The sequence below is a fragment of the Phyllostomus hastatus genome, unplaced genomic scaffold, assembly GCF_019186645.2.
Source record: "Phyllostomus hastatus isolate PE091 unplaced genomic scaffold, TTU_PhHast_1.1 phas_scaffold_21, whole genome shotgun sequence".
Lineage (NCBI taxonomy): Eukaryota > Metazoa > Chordata > Mammalia > Chiroptera > Phyllostomidae > Phyllostomus > Phyllostomus hastatus.
This window is the reverse complement of record NW_025334017.1, coordinates 361162-385193: the sequence shown is the minus strand read 5'-3', so window position 1 is coordinate 385193 and position 24032 is coordinate 361162. Positions and strand designations below refer to the sequence as shown.

At 37.8% G+C, this 24032-nt stretch overlaps 1 protein-coding gene across 4 annotated transcripts; it reads right to left on the bottom strand.

Annotated features, from left to right (window-relative positions):
- Positions 1-804: 804 nt before the first annotated feature.
- On the bottom strand, positions 805-13522 carry CLXN (calaxin). Of its 4 annotated transcripts, XM_045861276.1 has the most exons (7): positions 13363-13522; positions 8302-8460; positions 7275-7379; positions 6448-6599; positions 6068-6172; positions 4509-4594; positions 805-932 (listed from the first exon to the last, which is right to left on the bottom strand). In XM_045861276.1, exons 1-6 carry the CDS (start codon positions 13418-13420, stop codon positions 4535-4537), a joined length of 639 nt encoding a protein of 212 aa, XP_045717232.1. In that variant the 5' UTR covers positions 13421-13522; the 3' UTR covers positions 805-932; positions 4509-4534. The 4 variants fall into 4 exon arrangements, with proteins under 4 accessions (XP_045717232.1, XP_045717231.1, XP_045717233.1 ...); XM_045861275.1 differs by lacking the exon at positions 805-932 and having other exon boundaries at positions 2684-4594; XM_045861277.1 differs by lacking the exon at positions 805-932 and having other exon boundaries at positions 2684-4594; positions 8302-8406.
- Between the last annotated feature and the right edge of the window lie 10510 nt (positions 13523-24032).

The window sequence follows — 24032 nt, the reverse complement described above, 5'->3', positions numbered from 1 at the left end:
AAGTAATGTTTACGTTTCCCTCTTACACTAGTTGTAAGAAATGAGTGAGACAATAAATGTAGTATTTAGCATAACACCTGGAATAAAAGTGTTCATTGGATTTTTGTATAATGTATTATAGAGATTATGGGATTGTTTTATTCTACTTTATTACTCTGCTGTATGTTAGCAGGGGTCATTAAGGAGGACTTGACCAAATGGTTTTAATTAATCTCCTGGACTGTCCTGTGCTGTGGGGCTAATGGCTTCTACCAGGAAGTAGTGACTGTAGTTCTAGAAGCCACTGGCAGAGAGAACTTGTGAATTCCTCTGTGGAAGTGCAGGACATTCTCCATCTTTAGGCTCACTGTTGCCTGGCCCTAAGCTGTGTGTACTCTCAGTTAACACAAAGACTTTGGAGATGCAGACAGGAGACAGGAAGGAGCAACTCAGGTTAAGAGGAAGACAACCTGTGTTTCACCCAATTTATTCAAATGCCCTTTAAGCTGACAAACTTCTTACCCAGGGAATTCTCTGTAAGGCTGTTTGGGCTATATAATAGGGGCTGTGTGGGCTAATAGGCAGGAGGAGGTGAAATAAGCAAGCGGATGGGTGTCTTAGGGGGAGAAATATATTCTTGACAGATTAGGTAGAAGGTGTGAGGTACACAGAAAGCCACAATTGCCAGTAATGGAACTGCTGCAAAAGTAATGATACTCTGATAAAGAAATTTCAAATATAGAAGCATGCTTTATTTCACTCAGAATGTTTCATTGTTAGAGTGCCTTCCTTTTTTGCTCCCCATGCGAAACTGGGCAAGTCTCCTTCAGATACATTTCATGAGAAGGAGGCTTTGATTTGCTTGGCTGTATTCAGGTGGCTCCTCTTTCAATGGCAACTGAGACTGGAAACACTTCAAGAAATCATCTGCTTTACTCTAACAGAAAAAGTAGCTGCAATAGTAGAGAAAAAATATAGTATTTCTACCCCTTTTGAACTATTACCAACCCTCACAATGTGATAAATTGTAATTAACATATGTATGGGTTAAAGTTTTATTTTGGTATATATCTTTCATAGTCTCTGTGTCAAATGCATTTCCCAGTCTTTCTTTGCCATAGTTGGTGGGAATTAATCAGCAGCTCTGGATGCTACAGGGGAATTAGGGGATTAGTCTATGAGTAAATGGATGCAGCCAGATAAAATGCAATGGGAAAAATGGACAATCTGAGGAGCAGTTCAGAGAAACCTTTCCAGATATAAATGTCTTTCTAGTTTCACAGCATATTTTATTTTCATTTCTTTTAACATATTCTTTAATTAAAAATAATGTAACTTTGGGGGGGCAGGGGAGAAGGGCTGTTATAGTGACTCTGAACAGTGATAAGTGATGACAGCACTATCACATGGCATAGAGTCCTCATTGTACAACACAGACAAGGTGAGGGAAGGGCAGCTGACCTAGAATATGTTAAGTCTCGTGGCTTAGCACTAAGTAGGAACTTAGTGAATGTTTTGGATGATTTTATAATGCAAGCAATTGCTGGCTTGGTTTCTTACAAGTACAATCTTGTACCCAAAGATATTTGCAGGTTAAGAATGCAGGACTGCCAGTTTGCAGTGGCAGTTTTTAAATCCTGGAGTTAAAAAAAAAGAACTTGATTGTTTCCCAAACAGAATACCTCCATGCTGCTTGCAGGGTGATACTCCCCTCTCCCACAGGAGCCTAACCTGCTTTCTGCTGGTCCTACCAGAGTACTAAGAGGAGAAAGGGAAGTCAAAGCTTTGAGAAGTCAGTGAGAGGGCAACTATACTCAGTCCTCCAAATTACATTTGTTCATCCATAGCCGCAACCCAGGTGCTCCACAGGCAGGCAAATGTGGGCTGAGAATGTTGGCTGTTGGCTGTACTTACAAGGAGTAGGGGTCAGGGCAAACCTGGCAGCAGGAGGCAAGGGACCACAGAGCTCAGAGTAAGGAAAGAAAGCTCTTCCTTAAAGGTAATCTGTGGTCAGATGACCCTGCTATTAAGTTGAGTGAATTTTCAGTGTTCACATCATTTATGAGTTGCTACAGTAGTGAAATTAAGAGAATCCAGAAATCTAGATATACTAGCAGAAGGAAATGATTGGGGAAAATTATGATGAATAGCCACAGTGGTGTGTTCTATAATATACAGGACAGCTCATAAACAGAGCTCATGAGTTCTTACGGTCAAGGACTGATATCATCTTAAGTGTCAGTAAAATTATTTAGAAATTTTAAAAAATATTTTAGCTTGAAATAATATTATGTAATAGTGCAGGGTTATTCACATGGACTCAATATTTCTTTGATTTTATTTTCTTTATATATTTTTTTTAATTTTAATTGTTGTTCCAGTATAGCTTTCTGTTTTTTACTCCCATCCCCACCCACCCCCCATCCCCACCTCCCTCCCATTTCCACCCCCCCCTAGTTTTTGTCCATGTGTCCTTTATACTTGTTCCTGTAAACCCTTCCCCTTTTCCCTTGAAATTCCCTTCCCTCTCTCCTCTGGTCCCATAGACTCAATTTTTAATCAAACTAAAATAAGAAGTTTAGATATACAGATGTATAAGATTAGTTATTTAATTGATAAATTAAAATCTTGATCAATTTTGGTCCATGCCATTAGCAAAGTTAAAAGAATGTACAACATATGGAAAAGAATTGGCATTCTCATGCATCAGGCACAGTAGGCCTTCCTGGAGGGTAATCTGGTAACATGTGCTAGAAATCTCACAATTATACTGGCCTCTAACCCAACATTCCTACATTTACAAACTCACTCCAAGGACATAACCAATGATGCATGTGAAAAGATTTATCTGTAAAGACAATTCATTTTGGAAATTATTTATAATAGAAAAAACATGGGAACAACCAACATGCCAGTGGCAGGGAGTGATTTAATGAGGTCTGTAGTGATGGGACACCAGGAATCCATTGCAAGTGAGGCTATAGAGTGATATCTAGTGATCTGAGAAATGTTTGTGAACAAGTGACACATAAAACAGGCAGCTTTTAAAAGAGCATTTTCAATATGATCACCTAAAAATATATAGGTATACTTACAAATGTCTTAAGAGAATCTTAAAGGATCTATACCAGAATATTGATGTATAATTTTATTTATTTCCTAAACTTCCAAAGTATTCTTCAGGAATCTCTATTACTTTGTAATCATAAAATTACAATTGAAAATTAAAAACATTGTGTATTGCATTATTTGCACATACTCAAGATAGAAAAATTGTGTCAGAGTCCAAGTATATAACAATCTAAGTTTAAAAAAAATACTGGGGCAGTAAAATATCTTTATTTTGTAACTTCTTATTCTTTTTATTTGTAACTGTCCATTTTTTACCTAATGTATGCTTTTATTTAATGCTAATAATGTATATGTAGTAAAAGATCTTTAATATCCAAGCAGCTTCTAAATGTTTATGCATTGACAAAGAGATATCAGCTGTTTGCATGTGTTTACTAAAAGAGCTAATAACCCATAGAACATAACTAGGCTCCATCTTTCTCATGCTTCCATCCAATACCTACAGGCACCTGCATGATAGTGAGGGGCAGAGGGCAAGTCGGGTCCCTTTTTAAGGGGGTACACAAGGGGAATCCCAGGCAGTGGGGGATGCCACTGAGGTACACCTTCCTATGGGGACAAAGAGTGGAGGTGAAGTAGAAAAACAGATCCTGGAACAGGCTTCCCAACGGAGTGCCATGGCAGGGGTGGGGAGCAATCAGGATGACTCCAGAGATAAACTGAAAGCTGTACCTATGCACTATTCATTAAACTCAAGAAACAGCACTTTCTTCTTTCACTGCTGGACAAGAGTTTGGATTTTTCTTGTTGTACTTTGTACTTTTCAATCCACAGTATTTATTGAGAGCCCATTCTGTGCAGAAGACTATAATAAATACTGAGACAGATATAAAGATGGGTGTGATAAGGCCCCTGCCCTCAGACACTAACAATCTAGTCAGGTTGTTATGGCAAAGCCTCACACAATAGAGATCATATTAAAATAGGTTACATGTTTCTCTCATTTCTCTAAATCTCCCTCAATGACTAGCAGAAAGGTATTTTAATGCTAAATGCCAATATTATTTGATGCATCTTAATTATTTACTGCTCCAAAAAATACTCAGTAGTTTTAATGATTCTTAAATTTATTATACCCAGTATTTTCCTGACACGAATATTTGTCTTAATACTTCATGATTACACGATCTTTCTATTCATTTCATTAATACAAACACTTTACAAGAGTTATGTGCTTCAACAGATGTCTAGGTATAAAATACCTCCAGCAATGTTAAATTATTTTACCAAACCCAACATCTAATAAGAAACTTCTTGTCTTCCATTCATTTTACCTGGTTTTTAGACCAAAGTTGAAGGATATATGTATGTTAACACCATTCCCCACCCCAATCACACAATTCAACATCATCTTTCTGAGCTAAGCAGAAAATATATACACTTCCCATTTTACTCACTTGAGACAATACAGACATTTTGGTACTCATATGTCATTGAATTCATTTGGTTCTTTGAATACATGGGCTTCAAATTCCATCTGGCTCTGTAAAATGAAATGCTCAAAATTAGTACAGACTTCCAAAAAGAGCAGAACAAAACAAAATATTCTGTATGTCTTCTTTGAAGAGAAACAAGATAGCAGAGGAAGAATGGGATCAAGAACTTGGGATGCTCATGAGTTTTTCTTTCAATCACTGATAGTGACAGTACAGACAATATTCCAAGCACAATACTTGATATGGGGTCACAAAGCTGAGCAAGACCACATGACTCAGCACTCCAGGAGCCTCCAGACTAGTAGCAGAGGCTGTCCAGAAACTGATGAGCTTAATTCACTGCACTGAAGGTTTTAATAAAGTAAATACACCGTAGATTATGGGAGGCCAGGAGGACTCATTAGGTCATAGCCTGACTAGGGCAGGTAGCAGAGGTGCTTCCTAGAGCAGGAGAAGCTGGCCCAAAAGCTGAGGGTGGGGAAGGAATGTGGTGCAGTGAGACAAGAATCCAAAAGCTGAATGCTTGGGATTTATTAACAAGGAGGGTGTGGTGATCTCAGCAAGAGCAGCTTCAGGAGTGGACAGGAAGAAGTATAGTGGACAGGTAGTATAGGTTGCACATGTGAACAATTCCCTTAAGATACTTGACTGTTAAAAAGAAAGCCATTGGACAGGACATAGAGGTAGCTGTGAAATTAAGGTAATTCCCTTACTTTCTTTCCTTCCTTTTTCCCTTTCTTCCTCCTTTGCTCCCTCTTTCTTCCCTCCCTCCTTCCCTCCCTTCTCCTTTTCTTTTCTATTTTCTTCTTTTGCAGACGGAACATTCTTCTTCCCCATTTTGACTTAGCTGACTATTTGTCCTTAAAACCTAGCCTTCCTTTTCCAAACAGCCATTTACCAGCCATTTGAAACAGCCAGTTTAGATGCCCTCTTTGTGACTACCACAATATTCTATGCATATCTCTATGGACTCCAGAACCCGGGTACTCCATAATTGTTGCATGAACTTGAACAATTCGCCTAAACTTTGCAAGCCTCAGTTTCCTTATCTGTAAAATGATAATAATAATAATACTTCATAAAGTTGTTGGGGGAATTAAATGAGGCAATACAGGGCATAGTGCTTAGGACAGTGCCTAAGATAGATAAAGCCCTGCACAAGTCATTGACTATTATTATAACATTTATCACACTGTTGAATAATAATTTTCATGTTTGTTTTTCCCAGAAAAATATTAGCCCTTGATCATTGTCTTTGAGCCTTCCTTCTGTGCTTCTAGCCCCCATTAATCTTCAATAATTATTTCTTATATAAATGAATGAATTAATAAATGAAAAACACAGCATTGGACTACCATAGTACTATAAGATGATGCATCAGTGGGCTTTCTCTTTTTAGCAGCTATTCTCAGTGGGTGAGGGTGATTCATCTGATGCATCACTCACCAAACCAAGAAGTCTTAGCTTGCTGATCCTCATTATATTTTGGCCACTGTTCAGTGGAAATAATATTTATTTACCTTTGGGTCAGGTAGGCATGGCCCAAAAGCTTCCAGCAGAAGAGTCTCTTCCCTCACAGCTTGTTCATAGTCTGAGAAGGACAATTTCCCATCATGGTCATGATCCTGGGGGTGACCAGACATATGTTAGTCAACACGTAAAATACTTATCACAAATACATCTGTCTTTTCATGGACAAGTATTAATAGAAAAAAGGTGTTAGAAAATAAGAGACTAAATGGTGAAATTGAGAAGAACTTTTAATATTATAATAAAAGAACATAATCAAAGTGTTTGATTTCACCAAGCAGGAACCTGATAGTTACTATAATTTGAATTATTTTTATCCTACATCTAGCCTGAAAATTTTACTATAAAACTCTAAATTATTCATACTGACCATTTTCTTAAGTGTTATTTCAACCAAATCTTTAATTCCTTCATCAGGGTCTTCTTCAGATGGCTGTTTGAGAAGGCTGTTCTTCAACATATGGAACATTTCCTCCTTTGAAATGAATCCATCACCATTCAAATCAAACACTTCAAAGCAATCTTTAAAAAAAATAGCCAATTATGAATTTGATATTATCATTAAGGTACTAGTTGCTCTGATCAAGTTTTCAAGGGCAAGGTCTACATTGTTGATGTTCTTATCAACCCCGAAGGCCTTAACACAATCTAATCTCCATAACAAATACTTAATGTACACTTGTTGAATATATGCAACAATCTTTAGAAAGATTTTTTGTTACACTCAGCTACAGAAAAGCATGACAAGAAACAGGACCTTCAACATTTTCATTTTGAAACTCTTGGAAAACTGATTGAAATATTATTCTTAAACAGTTTATCAAAATTATGAATTAACTAATTATTAGAATACTAGAATCAATATTCCCTACTTTATGGTTATAATGCAAGTAATTAAATATGTAAAATCTTAATACCTTGATATGTAAATGCATATATACATGATTAGCACGTATATAATATGCCTTGCAGTCTTACTTGACATGAATTATCCTTCAAAACTCTCTTGATTTTCCTTTTATTTTTTTCAACCTTTATCATTGACTTGAATTTGCACCATAAAAGACACTAATGGAAATTCAAACCAAGCAACCAACAGACAACCTACTTCACTGGCTGGGTTGGAGGACATCAATTTAAATTCCTTAGATATATGAATCATAATGTATAAACCAGTAGAATAACCTAAAATCTTACATTTCATTTTTTCTTCCAAAGTTCCTCGAAGAAACAGTGATAATCCATAAACCCACTCTGATACGTTTATACTACCATCGTTGTCTTTATCAAAACCTCGAAATACTAAAAAGAAAGAAAAGTACAATATAATATGTGTGCTGCATCTTTAATCTCAGTAATGTACTACATTGGTACTACTCACCTTTAAAATTTAAAGAAAACTTCAGGTTCAACATTCTCATTTGACAAAGGAAGAAATTAAGGCATCATAAAATTGGAAAAGTTTTTTATTTAAACTTTCACATTTTGCCCTGGATGGTGTGGCTCAGCAGATTGAGCACTGACCCGTGAACCAAAAGGTCACTGGTTCAGTTCCAGGTCAGGGCACATGCCTGGGTTGCTGGCCAGGTCCCCAGTTGGGGCATGCAGCAGGCAACTATTTGATGTTTTTCTTCCTCTTTTTGTCTTTCCTTTCCCTTCTTTAGTGTCTAAAATTAAATAAATAAAATCTTTAAAAAATTAAACATTCACATTTTCCCCTCATAATTTGTGGGAATAAAGTAAATTCAGAATATCTAAATATATTAATCACTAATTAGTAATATACACATGTAACAAAAGTATAAAATTATATATTTTATAATTATATATTTTATAATTTTATACTTTTGTTACTCAACAAATATAATGCTATTACATGATAGCCTGGACTATTTCTTAATTCTTATTGAAATACTTCCAATGCAATCTTAAATGTCATATTAAAACTATTTTTATTATTACTTTTAGTAAGTAAAAACAGAAATATTTAAGGTTTTCTAATAAAAAGTAAGGGAAACCTAATTTTTCAAGCTGATTTTGTCTTCTTAAATATACAAAATAGAGTGGATACTAGTTCTGTCCCTATGATATGTTCTTGAATATAAAAATTTAAATTTTACATTCATATGAAACTAGAAATATAGAACATTAAGCTTTTAACCAACAGCATGTCCAAATTCTAAACTTGTTTTTTCAGTTATGGTGGATTTTCATGTCTTCTTACCTCTGTCCATAATCATGTCATCTGTCATTCCAAACGTCACGTGCAAAATGTTTCGAAAAGCATTGCGATCCAGTCCAGTGACCACACCTTGCCGCTTTGTTACATCTCCCATCAATTTATAAAAAAGATTTATAAGACATTTCACTTCAAATTTATTAACTGTGAAAGAATTAAATTAAGATATGACAAAATGTATTTTAATTTTTACTTTCTAACTTAAATTTTACATTAATGAATTTATAGACAAAAACTAGCAAGCCATCAAACATGTTGCTGTTAAGAGAAGACAATTCTGTTTTGAGATTCATGACTCTTAATAAAGGATGGCTACTACAGATGACTCTCCACTAAATCAAGAGAAAAAGCCTTCCCTCCCATATTAAACAGATGCAAGCTCAGTCAAACTTAGGACAAAAGTTAACATTATCCAAGTTACCTGAATAATGACTGTGGGGTCAGATTCCAAACTTTATAAGGCAGTAGAGATATGTATGGTCCAAAGTAAGCGTGGTAATGTTCAGGAATGGTAACATTTCCTTCAGGATTTTGATCATAGTCATTTGTGAGATTTGTAACTTAACATTTCCCTAGAAATGGATGGCAGGCTCCTGAAAGCTGAGCAACAATTTTTACCTCATCTTAGCCTTAGTAAATTCATAAGCCAGATTTTGGAAATAAAAATCACCTATTTTCCAATAAAAAAGTGTGTAAGCACATTTTAGCACTCTTGTGGTTCTTGCTGCAGATGATATGAAAATTAACATGCAACTATTCAGTAGCAGTTTGGATGAAGGCAATTTTATTTTTAATCCTCACCTGAAAATAAGTTAATTTATTATAGAGAGGAAAGGAGGGAGTGATGTGAAAGAGAAACATTGATCAGTTGCCTCCTGTATGCACCTGACCAGGGATCAAACCCCAAAGCTAGGTATGTGCCCTAGGGAATGCAACCTGCAACCTTCTGTGTACAGGACAACTCTCTAACAACTGAGCCACCTGACCAGGTTGGGTGAAGGCAATTTTTATTGAAAAAATATACACACATCTTTACATTTTTCCACATACATAATTGTATAAAGGGTGGTGTTTATAAATACTGAGCTAATTATTTGTGTTCCAATCCCCATTTGAGATATGCAAGTGGAAGGGTTATTGTCTAGCACTGAGAACATAAAAGTGAGTTTAAATATGAATTATAGGCTTAAAAACAAGGAAAAACTGTGTGCATATAAAAGAAAACAGAACACAGAAATGAAGAAATCACTTCTGGTCCTATAGGTCATGACAGGTGAGAGTAATTTCTGGTTTGGGTACCGGAATGTAAGGGAAATATCCAAAACTCTAAAAAACAAATGAATTAGTAAGTAAATTAAATAGCAGACAAGAATATAATGATTATAATTTTTAAAAGAGCTGCTAGTTGCTGTAGAAAACACACAAATGCTATGTAATCTAGTTCCACTTCTGGGTGAATATTCAAAAGACTGTTGCGCGTGGGTCACCGGCCAGCAGTGACCACGGAACGCTGTGGATGGCTCGACGATAAACACGTGAGAAAAAACAACACATGCACAGAGACAGACTAGTTTCTGTGGGGAAGTAGGGACAGAATGGCCACCCCCCCTAGTGGGGAGCGCACTGATTTACCGTCCATCCCTGCTTTTATTGGGCTCATTTTGCATAATAATTCAGGTAAAGTACAGTACTCATTCGGGGGAAGCAAGGAACTATAGAAAACAAAGAACTCTGCCCGTCTATTGAGTTGGGGTCAAAGAGCTGTAAGACTGACGAACAAACTAACTTCCTCCTAAGACCCTTCTCATTCAACTGAGAGCATTCTAAACAAAGAAGGTTTCACAGTAATTTACATGTTCTTTCTTAGGCCTGATCACCCTGGGGAATCCGCACTTCTCAGTACCGAGCTGCACCACCCTGTCATTGTTTTAGGCTTAGGTGGAGCAAGGGAACTAGGTAACCAAGAGATAAGGAGATTTTCTCCCAGGCGCTGAGAACTCAGGCTATGTCAAAGCCGAGGAGCGAGGGTCCATCACCCCCTTTTGTTGCAGCCCCCCAAGTCCTTCTTTTGGGGGGCCTCCCAAAGTGATCGTGTCTGGCTTAGGTCGTTCCCCCCGTGGGGAATCTTATCCGTCTTTGGCTAACCGACCAAGCTTTTGGGGTTTCAGTCATGAATAAAGCAGCAGAAGCAGCATTCCTGCCAGGAAGATAAGCTTTTGTCTCCTTGCTGGCTTACAGTTCCAAGGGCATTCCCTTAGCTTTAGCTAGGCGGGGGTTTCAGCTTCTGATACCAGTCAGGGTGGTTCCCAACAAAAGACATGAATACAGGGACCCAGATACTTGAGCACCAGTGCTCACTAGCACTGTTATTCACAGTAGCCAGAAGTGTAAGCAACTGAAAGGTAGTATATGCATACGGTGGAATGTTATTCAGCTTTAAAAAGGAAGGATATTTTGACAATGCTATAACATGGATAAACCTCAAAAACACTGTGGTGAGTGAAATAAGCCAAGCAAAAAAAAAAAAAAACAAAAGACAAATATTGTATGATTTCACTTTTATGATATACCTAGAGTGGTAAAATTCATGGAGGCAAAAAGTAGAATGGTTGTTGCCAGAGCTTTGGAGAAAGGGAAAGTGGGTAGTTATCCTATGGGTAAAATGGGTATAGAGTTTCAGTTGGAAAATGTGTTAAAGTTCTGGAGATGAAAAGTGGTAAGAATTGTGCAACTATTTCAATGAACTCAATGCCACAAAGCTGTACACTTAACATGCTTAAAATAGTAAATTTTAACCACAATTTAAAAAGCTGTAAAAATAAAAATGTTGTTGGTTGGGAAGAAAAGTCCGCATAAAGAATGATTACTCAAAATCCCCTTTGCTAGCATGTCATGTTTCATCTTTTCCATTTCAACTGAAATAAAAATTAAAGAATATCAGCTTAATATTTTGAGCAACTGGTGAGGCTCAGTTGTTTGGAGTATTGTCCTGTATACTGAAAGATTGTGGGTTCGATTCCTAGCCAGGGCACATGCATAGATTGTGGGTTTTGTCCTGTCAGGGCACATAAAAAAGGGAAAAGATCAATGTTTCTGTCTTGCATAGATATTTCTCTTCCCTCCTCTCTCCCTGCCCTCCCTTCTCTTTCTCTCTCTCTCTCTCTCAAAAAAAAAAAGAATATTAGGTAAATTTATTACCCAAATAATCCAAGATTAGGCAAAAAAAAATGTTTCTTGCTAAAATGTTTCCTAAATTCCAGAATACAATACTAAATAATTCAAGGGTGGTTTTCCTTTTTTGGGGGGGTTGGTTTTTTTGTTCTTCAGATCATTATCTGTAGAATGGTGGATTAATTAGATGATCACTTAAAATACTTCCCTCTTTTCTGATTCCACACAATTTATTCATTTCATCCTAGTAGGATTATCATCTGATTACTGAAAGAAAGTATGACTTTAGGGGAAAGGTCCTTTATTTGAAGAAATTTAAAATTATTATAAGTCCATGACTTGTAACTATTTCTATTATATTATCTAGTTTTTTAAGTCTCGCTTTAAAATTTTTATGTAAGTACACAAAGCAAAAGGCTTTCTCCTACCATGTTTTCCTTATCTTTTAATACACTCACCTTCTGATTGTTCACAGAATGTCTGCAATACTTTGCAAACTTACTGAACATGGTGTGAATTAAATTCAGTATTGTATATTGAAGTTATTTTTTTTATTTTAATCATTGTTCAAATACAGTTTTCTCCTTTTTACTCCCAATCCAGTCCCCCCTCCCACCCTCCCCACTTCCCTCCCATTATTGAAGTTATTTTTTACTCAAAATGTTTACTAGATGTTTTTAGAAGGCTGGTCTTCTCCAAGAAATGCAAGTATTTTAAGAAAACAACAGAATAAAACTCTCATCAGATTATAATAATCATAATAATGCCTTATAGGATGGCTTTTTTCTAAGTTTAAGATGCTTATACACACTCCAGCTTTTATTTATAGCACCACTCCACTAAAAGAGCCTTTCTTACCACTCATTGCATTAGATGCTAAATACAATTAAAAGGCACTAGGATCCCATAATCTCTAGAACTACATTAAAACATATTTATTCCTCCTTTTTTCCACACTGGGGTTGGTTTTGAGATTATGACCTCTTCTACTTCCTCGAGTGGCCAATACTTTTGCAATCAGCCCACAATTTATTAGCTTGTTCATTTGACAACATCTTTTTCACCTAAACCACATTCTTAGCTTCCTGGCCTAGGAAGAATTCTGTTTTCAGTTTGAATATAATTCTAGAGTTGCTTATGCAGTTCTAGAACCACCTTTCAGAATGTGTGATTGGAACAGGCATCTTTAGTAACTACTCATCTTGTCACCTGCAAAGTCTTCTTTAGGATGCAATCCCACCAGCAACTGGAAAGTGAAAGTATAGGAGGGAACAGATTATCATGTGTTTGGCTTTGGTGAGCTCTTTGGTTCCACTTTCCTCCTTGCTCCGCTACAAGTTTCTTTCCTAAGGGTCATTGATAACCATTTACCCTTTGGATTTCTTGATAAGTTTCCAGGACTTGGACACTGCCAGTTTATTTGCTCTAGAAAGCTAGAATGCAGGTGCATATTGGTTATACTACTTTTCTTGATTCCATGGTTTTTTTTGTATTTATTGTATGCTTATGTCTGAGGCTAAAACCACATGTGTCTCGTAGATATATATTATATATATAATCACGTTTCTATAAGTAAAGGTAAATTAAGAAGAGCGTTTGAAAAACAAGTAGGTGTACTTGTGAGAGAGCAGTAGTGGATGCCTATACACCTGGATACTGATCCTTACAATCATTAATAGGCCTGGGTGTCCGCCCCCAAAAGCTAACACCTGGGTATTCTCTTCCACGCTTCTCTTTAGCGGTGGGAATGGAGGGGCCTCCACCAGCCCTAGAACTGGAGGTGGGAAGCAGGTTGATCAGAGGATTTTAGAACCGGGTAGAACACGAAACCTGAACCAGGAGCTTCTGGTAGTCTAGAACTTCATTCTTACTTACAGTGCTTGCAGTTTTTAGTTAAGGTGTCCGTCAACTTCTGCAGCTTCTTGCGGTTCATGCCGCGCACTCAGGAAAGCTGGCCGCAGCTGGTGTCCAGCGGCGCGCGGCTGCCCCGACGCTCACAAGCCCTAGGCCTGGGTAAAGCTGCCGGTTCTCCATCGCCCTGCGTGTGCTCACCCTAACACACAAAGTGGCCATGACAACGGCTTGGCTAGCCGCTGATTGGTTCTCTGGCGCGCGCTGTGCGTGGGCCGCCCAAACTCAGAATGTGACCATGGCAACAGCAGGGCCCGGCTCCTTTGCTCCAGGGTCCTGGGGCGTGCAATCTCACTTGGAGGTTCCTGGCTAGGCACATTTGTGACTGTGTTTTGGTTAACGTCGGAATATTCATTGTTTAGTTGTTACTGTCTTTTGGGTTCACAGCCCCTTCAATGGACTGCCCTGTCAATCATCAGGTCTAAAAACACGTTGTGCACGAATGGTAAGTGTTGCACTAAGACAGGCAAAGCTCTTCAGAGAGATTTGGGGGAAGTTGGAGGAGATTCGAGAATTAGCATGTGTGTTATCCAGAGAATTGTTTTATGGGATACAGAAGGGTGAGAACTTGGAAGAGATTTTTTTCTCTCCCGCTCCCCACCCATTCATTTTTGAAGGAGGGGTTGGACTGTCAGTGGAATCTGGGGAAAGCCACTGTCAACGTCTAAGCTAGTCAAAAGAGTCAGCCTGCCTAATGAACAGGCTGACAACTGCCACTTTGATGTGTGATACAGCCCAAACTTGCTTTTCTGGAAAATATCCCTTTAAGTAAAATTGATCCTTTACTTATTTGAAAAACTGATCCTGTGCCTGCAAACAAAGAATAGTTCTTACAACTTCAATGTGGGTGGAGATTCTGCTCTTCTAAACCACAGATGGAACACCCTCTTTGAATGAGGGCAACAACTAAATGGGTTAGCTCAGCCAGGAGTATAAAACCTGCAGTATTCTCTAATGTATCTACTTGTTTAATTTCAGAGGTGAAAATATCTTTGAATAGAAATTATTTTATATAATACATATTGTCATTTTTAAGCTGAAAACAGAAAAATTATGCCAACCATGAGTAAAATCCAAAATAAAATAGTTCCAGTGTTGAGGTCTCTGATTTTCCCTCCTCATTTCTTTTGTTTGTTGAATAAAGAACTGGGATGCTATTTGAAACCGAAGTCAAGGATGCTTGGTGAAGGCAGGGACTGAATTATCCTGAGAACAGTTAACCAATGTAAAATGATAGTGATTATGAGTTTCCAATAGTTTTCTGGTTAAATAGTACTCCTATATGCCTTCTTGTCTAGCAGCTGTGACATTTCTAATGAGATTGTAGAGTACAAATGGGAAGAAAGACTGGACATATTCTAATTATACTTACCTGTGAGACCCTAGTGGCTTTTCTTGGATTACAGAATTATAGCAAATATTTAATTCACAGAGGTTGTTGCAGTGCTTATTTCAAAAGACATGGGGATGAAAGAGTGTTTGTGAGTGGCCGTGGGCCCCACATATCTGTGCTGGTAGGTCTTGTAAGAACTTTCTACTAGGTTTTCTAAAGGGACACTGCTGGCACATCTTAGGGAGCAAGGCCCTACTGGTGGGGAATCACAATGATGGGCCTGTCCAGGCATCCCTGCAAATACACTGGGAGCTTGTTGGGGAGCATCTGTGGATGAACTAACCAGTTCTTAATTCACAAGCTTCAGGTCTAGGACCAATCAACCATGTCCCCTAAATGTAGAAAAAAAATGAAGTAAAGGCAATACCACAGAAGGTTGAAATTAAAGAGTCAAATCTATTTTACCAGCCAAAAATTACTTAACCTGCTAAAAAAACTTAGAGAGGTACTCTTTTACCATTCCTCCTCCTTCCCAAGTTCTTTCTTCTACGCTGCTCTTTTTGCAGAAATTTTCCAAATGCACTGTTATATAAAACTCACTTCTCCGAAAGAGTGGCCTACATAATTAAACTTTCTATAACATCTTGAAAATCCTTCTCAGGGAAAACTAGGTATTTATTAAGGGCATGTTTTCTCAACATATTGGTAAACTTTGGACCATTCCTTACATTTCTGTGAGTTTTTTTATCTTTATTTTTATTGTTGACACTATTACAGACAGTATTTTCAGACTTTAGAAACAAGCTGTAGGTCTGACAGAGTCAGCCAATCACATCTCAAGACAAATAGAAATTTCTATTTGTAGTTCCTAGTTGCTTGTGTTGAGTAAGCATAGGATTGCTTTCCCCTAAGGGCTTTTTCAGAGTAAGGCAATTAACCAGAACAGTTACCTCATATCAGATCAATAAATAATGGAATAATAATAAAAAACTGTTTAATTTGTACTGTACACAAATTTTACTGTGCATGAAATGATCACAGAACTTTCCAAAATTCAAGCAACTTTGAGATGGATACTTATGTAAATAAAAAGTACATGAAAGTGACTATTGATGCTATATATGTTCCCTTTAATTTTGTATGCAAAACAATCTTCTCTTTGATTCACAATTAATTAGAATTTTGCCATGATAAATAGTTTGGATCTTGAATTGATGAGTGTTTTATTTAATGTGGGCCTTTTATGATAAAGGCATTTGGAAGCTATTTGGGAAATGACATCGTAGAATTGATATCCAAGTGTTGCGCGTGGGTCACCGGCCAGCAGTGACCACGGAACGCTGTGGATGGCTCGACAATACGCGAGAAAAAACACACATGCACAGAGACAAACTAGTTTCTGTGGGGAAGTAGGGACAGAATGGCCACCCCCCCCCCTAGTGGGGAGCGCGCTGATCCACCGTCCATACCTGCTTTTATTAGGCTCATTTTGCATAATAACTCAGGTAACGTACAATACTCATTAGGGGAAGTAAGGAATATAGAAAACAAAGAGCTCTGCCAGTCTATTGAGTTGGGGGGTCAAAGAGCTGTAAGGCTGAGGAACAAACTAGCTTCCTCCTAAGACCCTCCTCATTCAACTGAGAGCATTCTTGAACAAAGAAGGTTTCACAGTAATTTACATGTTCTTTCTTAGGCCTGATCACCCGGGAAATCCGCACTTCCCAGTACCGAGCTGTACTTCCCCGTCATTGTTTCAGGCTTAGGTGGAGCGCAGGAACTAAAGCCACCGAGAGATAAGGAGTTTTTCTTCCGGACGCTGAGAACTCAGACTTTGTCAAAGCCGAGGAGTGAGGGTCCATCACCCCCTTTTGCTGCAGCCCCCCAAGTCCTTCTTTTGGGGGGCCTCCCAAAAGTGATCGTGCCTGGCTTGGGTTGTTCCCCCGTGGGGAATCTTACCCGTCTTTGGCTAACCGACCAAGCTTTTTGGGGGTTCAGTTATGAACAAAGCAGCAGAAACAGCATTCCTGCCAGGAAGATAAGCTTTTGTCTCCTTGCCGGCTCACGGTTCCAAGGGCGTTCCCTTAGCCTTAGCTAGGCGGGGGTCTCAGTTTCTGATACCAGTCAGGGCGGTTCCCAACATCCAAGTATATTACAAACATATTATGAAATTACATTAATAAAAGGAAAATATGAAAGTTAGTTATATATGTAATTTAAATTTAATTTTACCAATTTTATTTTTGTAGAGATAGTAATGAGAAATTCTGAGGTGATTTTAGCCAATTTTTGTGTGGTTGAAACTCCACTGCTCTCTCTTACCAACTTTCTCCTTTAGCTGCTAGCTGAAATGACAAGCCATGCTTAGTACCTCCAACCACACAGCTGTCTCACTCCCGGACCTTCTACATATTCTTTTCCCATTCCCAAAGGAAACTCTTCAAAGAGTTTTTGACTTCCCATACAAAGTGAATTCCACCATTCGCATTGTCTTTCTCTGCCTCACAACCATTTTGGCTCTAGTGCTTGCCACCATAGTGAGTGATAACTTTGTCTAATCTCTCCTCCCCACTAGACTGTCAGTTACAGGATCTCCCTCTCTCTCTTTCTCACCCTCACTCACACTCTATTTTTTCCTACATTTATGTATATTTATATCCCTGTATCTATCACCTATCTTTCTACACCTCTGAAGTTTGACAACACAGACCACTTATTAAAGGAGACTGGTGGGAAAAATCACCTGAGCAGGCTGATCCCCAAGTTTCCCCTAAGCTGTTGTGGGGAGTCCCCTGAATACATAGCAGGGTCTTTAAAAGGAGCTGGGTACTAAAGAAGAGATTTTCCCAAAATATACCCACAATATTCATGGGTGTTAAAACATTTCTTTATAAGACTTTTTAAACCATAATCAAGGGACTAATAAGGTAAATGCCCAAGATTTACTAAGGATAGGATTCTTATATCTTACATGTCATTTATAAACTTGTAAATTAAGATGTGGTATGTGATAAGTAATTAATGTAATGGCAACAATGTCAGTGGGTTGAATAAGGAAGCTTTTTCTCCAGGCCTCAAGTTGCCAACCAAGAAATTCTGTGTAATCCTCTGGAGTCCTTCTCAGTGAGCGCTGGGTCATGGGCACTCAGAGCTGGGTCATGTAAACTGCCCTGTCTGCATAATGACCACAGGGCCAATAGATATCTATCCCTTTCTAAGGGAGCCTAGAGCTCCTGGTAGCATCTGGCACCAATCACGGCCTTCTAAAGCTGTCGCACACTTCCTACCCCAAACTGTCCCAGGTATATATCCTCTCAGACCGTGCCTGACACTGCCTAGGCCCCTGAGGCAATGCTGACCAGAAAAGGGCATGTAGCAATTTGAGTACCTGAAACTTAGGCCCTCCTAACCACACTGTTCCTCTACATTCTTGATCACTCAGAGAAGAGAAAGCTCCCAAACTTGCCTTTCTCCAATAGTCTTACCTGATTACAAAACTTTCTTAGCTTAGATGTTTCTAACCCCTTTTAACTGTTCCCAACAAATTCCTTTACTTTATCTGATTCATCTTTGGACAAAGCTTCTTTATGCTTTTCTCTGAAACCTGTTTCTCCCCCAAAGATACTGCTTTTTCTATAGATGTGCCACAGAAAAGTCTACCTATTTTCTCAAGCCTACTCACTTACCCAGAAGGAAGTTAAAATTCTCTTGACCTTGTATCTCCTTTTCAGTATTGTATTAGCTCTATCTTTTCTTCTCTTTTACCTTATCAGAAAGTGTAGCCATGCTCTCTACCTCCACTGCTGCACCTACTGTTTTATTCATCCATTTTGCCCTTGCCTAGCTCTTGCCCACTATCTTCTGCCTGATTTTTCTTTAAGCCATCCAAAAGCTTGCCAAAGTGATTTAGCTAAAACACAAAGCCAATCATGACTTCCTTCTGCTTAGTATTGAAATGCTTTCCTGATGCCTCCAAGATATACCCAAGCCTCATAGCACAGTTTTCACAGTTCTCTAGGACATGGCCTCTGCCTGGCATGTAAGCCTCTTCTTTATCCAGCTCCTGTCTATTTAATGGCTGGAGCTCCAGCAGCCATCTTAAGACCATGAGGTTCACTGAGGACTTGGAGCCATTCAGAGTGAAGGAGAAAACTAAAAGGTGCTGTTTCTCTTACATACACAGGCACTCCTAGATAGGGATGTGAAATAAGCTTTCTGTTTCATCTCATTGACATTTGAGTGTTTTCAATTACTTTAAGTACACCTAATCCTACTAAAACAATGTTTAAAATGAAAAAAATAAACTTATTTTTTAGTCCTTTTGGCTTTGTGATTCTTGAAAACAAAGCTGAAGTTGATATGATACTCATCTACCCTCATGGCCTCTTTGCTAGGTTGAACCTTATGAAAATGTCAGCAGTTGACCATGTTTGACCTGCAAACCCCTGCAATCTCATATCAACCTAATGTGTCATGATAGCTTTTCATATCTGCTTGATATTTTAAATTATCTGACAGAGAACACCCTGGTGACACGTTTTCTGACCTTTCATTAAAATTAATATTACCAAACAAGCCACTCCAAGCATACTTAGTCTATCTCTTGAGAAATGTAATAATGCTTAAAGAAAATTCTTGCTGCTCACATGTAATCATTAACATGGGGTTACATATAGGAAGTTTCAAAAAGGTATTTTCTTTGAAGTACCAGATACAAGGGCAAATCAAAGACAGTTTCACATTCAAAACTATAGAAAGATAACATTGTTATCTTTTTGTTTGCAGATATGTCTTTATTCTGTTTCAGGGAGGAAGACGTTTAAGATTACAAATCCCAGGAAAGTCATGGGATTGGTTTCCATGTGGCACACCGGTTGCAGTAGTTCTTTTATTCAACCACTATTTTGGGTGCTTGCTATGTGGCAAGTGAATCACATCAGTACTCATGAATTATGCCCCATTCCTTCCTGCTGGGTTTTACCCACCCCTGATATAAGATCACATGGTAAAGTAGTGTATGTGCTAATCTGGGAAGACTGTACTTTGAGGTCTATTGTACCATAAAGGAATTCAGTCCCTGGGACATGTTAGCCTAGGTGATACTTCCTAAAATCTAGAGTGGGAGAGCTCAATTTGTTCCCTTATTCAAATATAAGTATGAGATAAAATATGACCTGAATTTTTGTAAGAGAATAGGCTTTCTTCAGAAGTGAGAACAGAGAGGTGGCGTGTTCCAACAAGCCTTTTCAGAGGTGTATGGATAGAATGTCACAATTTATCTGTGGGGCAGCAGGCCTGGGACATAAGTGCATTCTTTCAGTTTGCACCCTGCTCTCATTGTAATCTCTTATTATCTTAAAGGCAGAAAGTAATGATCAGCCTTTGGAGAAGGTAACAGAACAGGAGTGTATACTTACATGATATTCGCTTGCTCATTCATTCATTCAGTCAGTCAGTCAACAACTACATGTTGAACCTTCACCAAGAACCAAGCATCAGCTGGGACATTGACATAGAATATTGAGCAGACATATGTGATCTCCCTTAGGACACTTGTCACTTAGTGAAAAGACAGCTGCTGAGTAAATAATTGAAAAAGCAGGTAAGTACAAACTGTGCAACATATTATCAGAGAAGAATTCAAGTAATTCTGAATGAGAAACTGGTGAGAGGCCATTGTCACTTTTGATTAAAATCAGCTAACAAGAATGACATAGTCACCAAAGTACAACCACCATCCGTTTAGTGCTTTGCAACCAGGTACATATGAGTATAATATCTGCCCCACTATTAACTAGCCAAGTGATACCAGCAACTTACAAACCTTCCCATGATCATTTTCCATATTGAACAATGACCAAAGAAATAGTACTTACCTTGTACAGCAACTGGGAAGATAAACTTCAGCAATGACTTTGAAGCAGTTAGCTTACTGTCAGGCACACAGTCGGCTGTGCTCAATTCATGTTAGCTGTTATCATTATCAGTCATGGTGGGCTGTCCGTGGGGACAACATTAAGGTCCCCAAGAAGATTCATGTCACAATCCCTGGGACTGTTTATATATTACCTTAGATGGCAGAAAAGGCATTGAAGATGTCATTAAGTTTACGAGTAACAGTTGACCTTAAAATATGGAGATTATCCTGGATTATCCAGGCAGGTTCAGTGTAATCACATGAGCCCTTAAAGGCAGAAAGGGGAGGTAGAAGGGGAAGACAAGAGATTCAATGCACAGGAATGACTGCACTTGCCATTGCTAGCTTAAAGATGGAGGGGCTACATAACAGAGAAATGAGAGCCTCAGTCTTACAAGGAGTCCATGAAGGAATTAATACTGCTAACAATCTGAATGAGTCTAGAGGCAGATCTTCCTCCAGAGCCTCCAGACGGCTGGCACTTAAATTTCTGCCTGGAAGACTCTGAACAGAGAACCCAGTAGAGCCTACCAGAAACTTTTGTTGTTGTTTGAACCTGCTATTGTGGTAATTTGTAATAGACCAATGGAAAATAAGTACATCACCTTGGCTGGTGTGGCTCAGTGCATTGAGTGCCAGCCTACGAACCATAGGGTCACCGGTTCAATTCCCAGTCAGGGCACATGTCTGGGTTGCAGGCCAGGTTCCCAGTAGGGGGCATGTGAGAGGCAACCGCACATTGATGTTTTTGTCCCTTTCTTTCTCCTTCCCTTCCTCTTTTTCTAAAAATAAATAAATAAAATCTTTTTTACAAATCTAAAAAATATATATTATCACTCTAAAAATTTTCAACTTCAATGGGTATTTTATTAATAAAATCAAAACTTCAAAATATATTGAAAAGTTTTATTTAGATATAATTTATATAAAATAAAGATCACCAATCTTAAGTATATAATTTTATGAATTTTGAAATTGGTACATTTGTGTGACCATCCACAATAATCATGCTATAAAATATTCCATCACCTTGTAGAATCTACTTCTACCCCTTGGTAGAGAGCCCTTCCCCTACCACCCTGGCAAACACTGATCTCCATGTTTTTCTAGAGTATCACATAAATATCATCATATTTTTTTTATCTGGCTTCTTTCACTTAGCTTAAATTCTTTGGAGATGCATTATGCTCTTGCATGTATCAGTCATTTATTTTATTGTTGAGCAGTGTTCCATTGTATAGATGTATCACATTTATTTAGGAGTTGGTGCACATACACACTATTTCTATTTTTGGCTATTACTAATAAAACTGCCATGGACATTTAAGTGCAAGTTAGTGAGAACATATGTAGTTATTTCTCTTGGGCAAATACTTAGGAACAGGATTTGGGGGTTATATAATAAACATTGGTTTAGCTATGTGAGGAACTACTGAGCTGTTTTCCACAGTGACCACACAATTCTGCATTCACACCAGGAATGTAGAAGAGTTCCTTTTGCTCCCAATCCTCACCAACACTTAACATTGCCAGTCTTCTCATTTCAGTCATTCTAGTAGATGTGTAGTGGTATCTCACTGTAGTTTTAGTTTGTATCTCCTTATCTAGTGAATTATATATATATATGACTTAAAATTAGGTTGTCAGTGTTTATATATTATGGATGGAATACTTATATCAAATACTAGTCTGTAACTTTTATTCTCTTGTGGCTTTTGAGAAGAGATTTGAATTTTGATGAAGTTCCATTTGTCAAATTTTAATTTTATGGTTTATGCTTTTTGTGTCCTATCTAAAAAATAAAAAGAAAAAAATTGCCTAACCTGAAGCCACAAGGATATTTTCTGTATTTTTTCATGGTTAATAGTTTTATCTCTTACATTTATATCTCTGGCCCTTTCAGTTATTTTTTGTAAATGTGTTCATTATTTTCCATATGGCTATCCCATTTATGCAAAGGACTATCTATTTCTATTTTTCAGGGCTAGTTTAGTAAAACCAAATAATTTAATTCATAAATCCACTTAACCAGACACATGTGAACTGCATTACCCATGACACTCTGAACAAATGAAAGGGTCACTATCCCCCCCAATCTTTTCAGAATACTGGTCTTAGGAGACTCACATGACTATTCTATGAAAGCGGAACATGTTGTTTTGAGAGCTTGCCTTAGAACATACTTTATAACAAAAATGAGATAAAACAAAGCAAAATGCCCTCATTTTAATTTAATAACTAAAAGTGGAAAAATCTGTAATCTTGGTAATGTGTGAGATCTGCTGCTGCATTTGTTTGCTTACCACGATACTCTGCAGGCATCACAGCCCTGACACATGGCCTTGCCATTTGCTTCCAACAGAAAATACAGGTCATCCTATGAAAACCTTAGAAATTGTTATCTGTTTTCCTCCTACCCTCAGCAGTTCTATCTACCCTCCCTCCTGATTTAAGGTAAGAACCTCTTTTTCCCTGACAAAAAGGATAATCTTGATAATGTCTCCAGAAAGTACATCATATTCCCTTCAAATTTTAGCTTATATTCAAGTGTACTTTTTAAAGATGTCCTCGAGACTTTGGAAAATTATTCTCTATTTTTTAAATTCTATTGTTTTTGAGAATCTGCCTTCCTTGAACTGCATTGTACTCTGTTAGGTGATATCATGTCCTGTGCTAAATAGATATAATGCTAAACAATGAAAAGTCCTAACTAGACCTTTAGTTATAATGACATCATTTGACATGCCAAAGTTTGGTTTGAATTTGTAGATAATTAATTTCCTACAATTTTCTGACTGTTTGTCATCTACTCATTAGGCCTTGGTGGCAATTTAGCCTCAAAATTAGCTAGACCTTCACTTTCTCTTTTGCATTGCGCACTAAGTTTACAATGAAGAGAAGTGGCATTACTGGTCTGGTTCCATAAACAGTTTAGCTACACTTGCAGAATTAGAGCCAAGAGATTATTTAATAAAATACTGCTTTTACACATTTGACCTTATTTTATTTATAGAGAGCTTAGAGAGAATTAAACATATTTTTCTTCTTCTTCATTCATCTCTGGTGAAATCAGTTTCTGATTAGTGTCAAGTTTTTCCTTTGGCAAATCTAAGAGTCTCTTATTAAAGCTGTGATTGCATGCACATGACTGCTCCAGAGTCACATTGAAAAACAGGTCAAGGTACACAGACTGATGTTGTTTCTGCTTTTCCCTAAAGTATCTAGCATGTGAGAAATTGTACCAGTTGACTCTGTGTCAGTAAAACTTCATAATTGATGTCTCTTTTTGGATTCCCCTTGAAGCAGAATTATTCAATTTAGACCTAGGGATCTCAGAAACAAAGTGTGTTTAGTACTTATGTTAGAGGATAACCGCTATGATTT

What these genes read in the sequence shown, in the direction of transcription:
- CLXN (XM_045861276.1), bottom strand. Translation starts at nt 13,420, where the DNA reads ATGAACCGCAAGAAGCTGCAGAAGTTGACGGACACCTTAACTAAAAAC. An exon ending in AACTAAAAACTGCAAGCACT is followed by an intron (nt 8,461 to 13,362) that starts GTAAGTAAGAAT and finishes ATTCTTTCACAG; the next exon opens with TTAATAAATTTGAAGTGAAA. An exon ending in TGACATGATTATGGACAGAG is followed by an intron (nt 7,380 to 8,301) that starts GTAAGAAGACAT and finishes CTTTCTTTTTAG; the next exon opens with TATTTCGAGGTTTTGATAAA.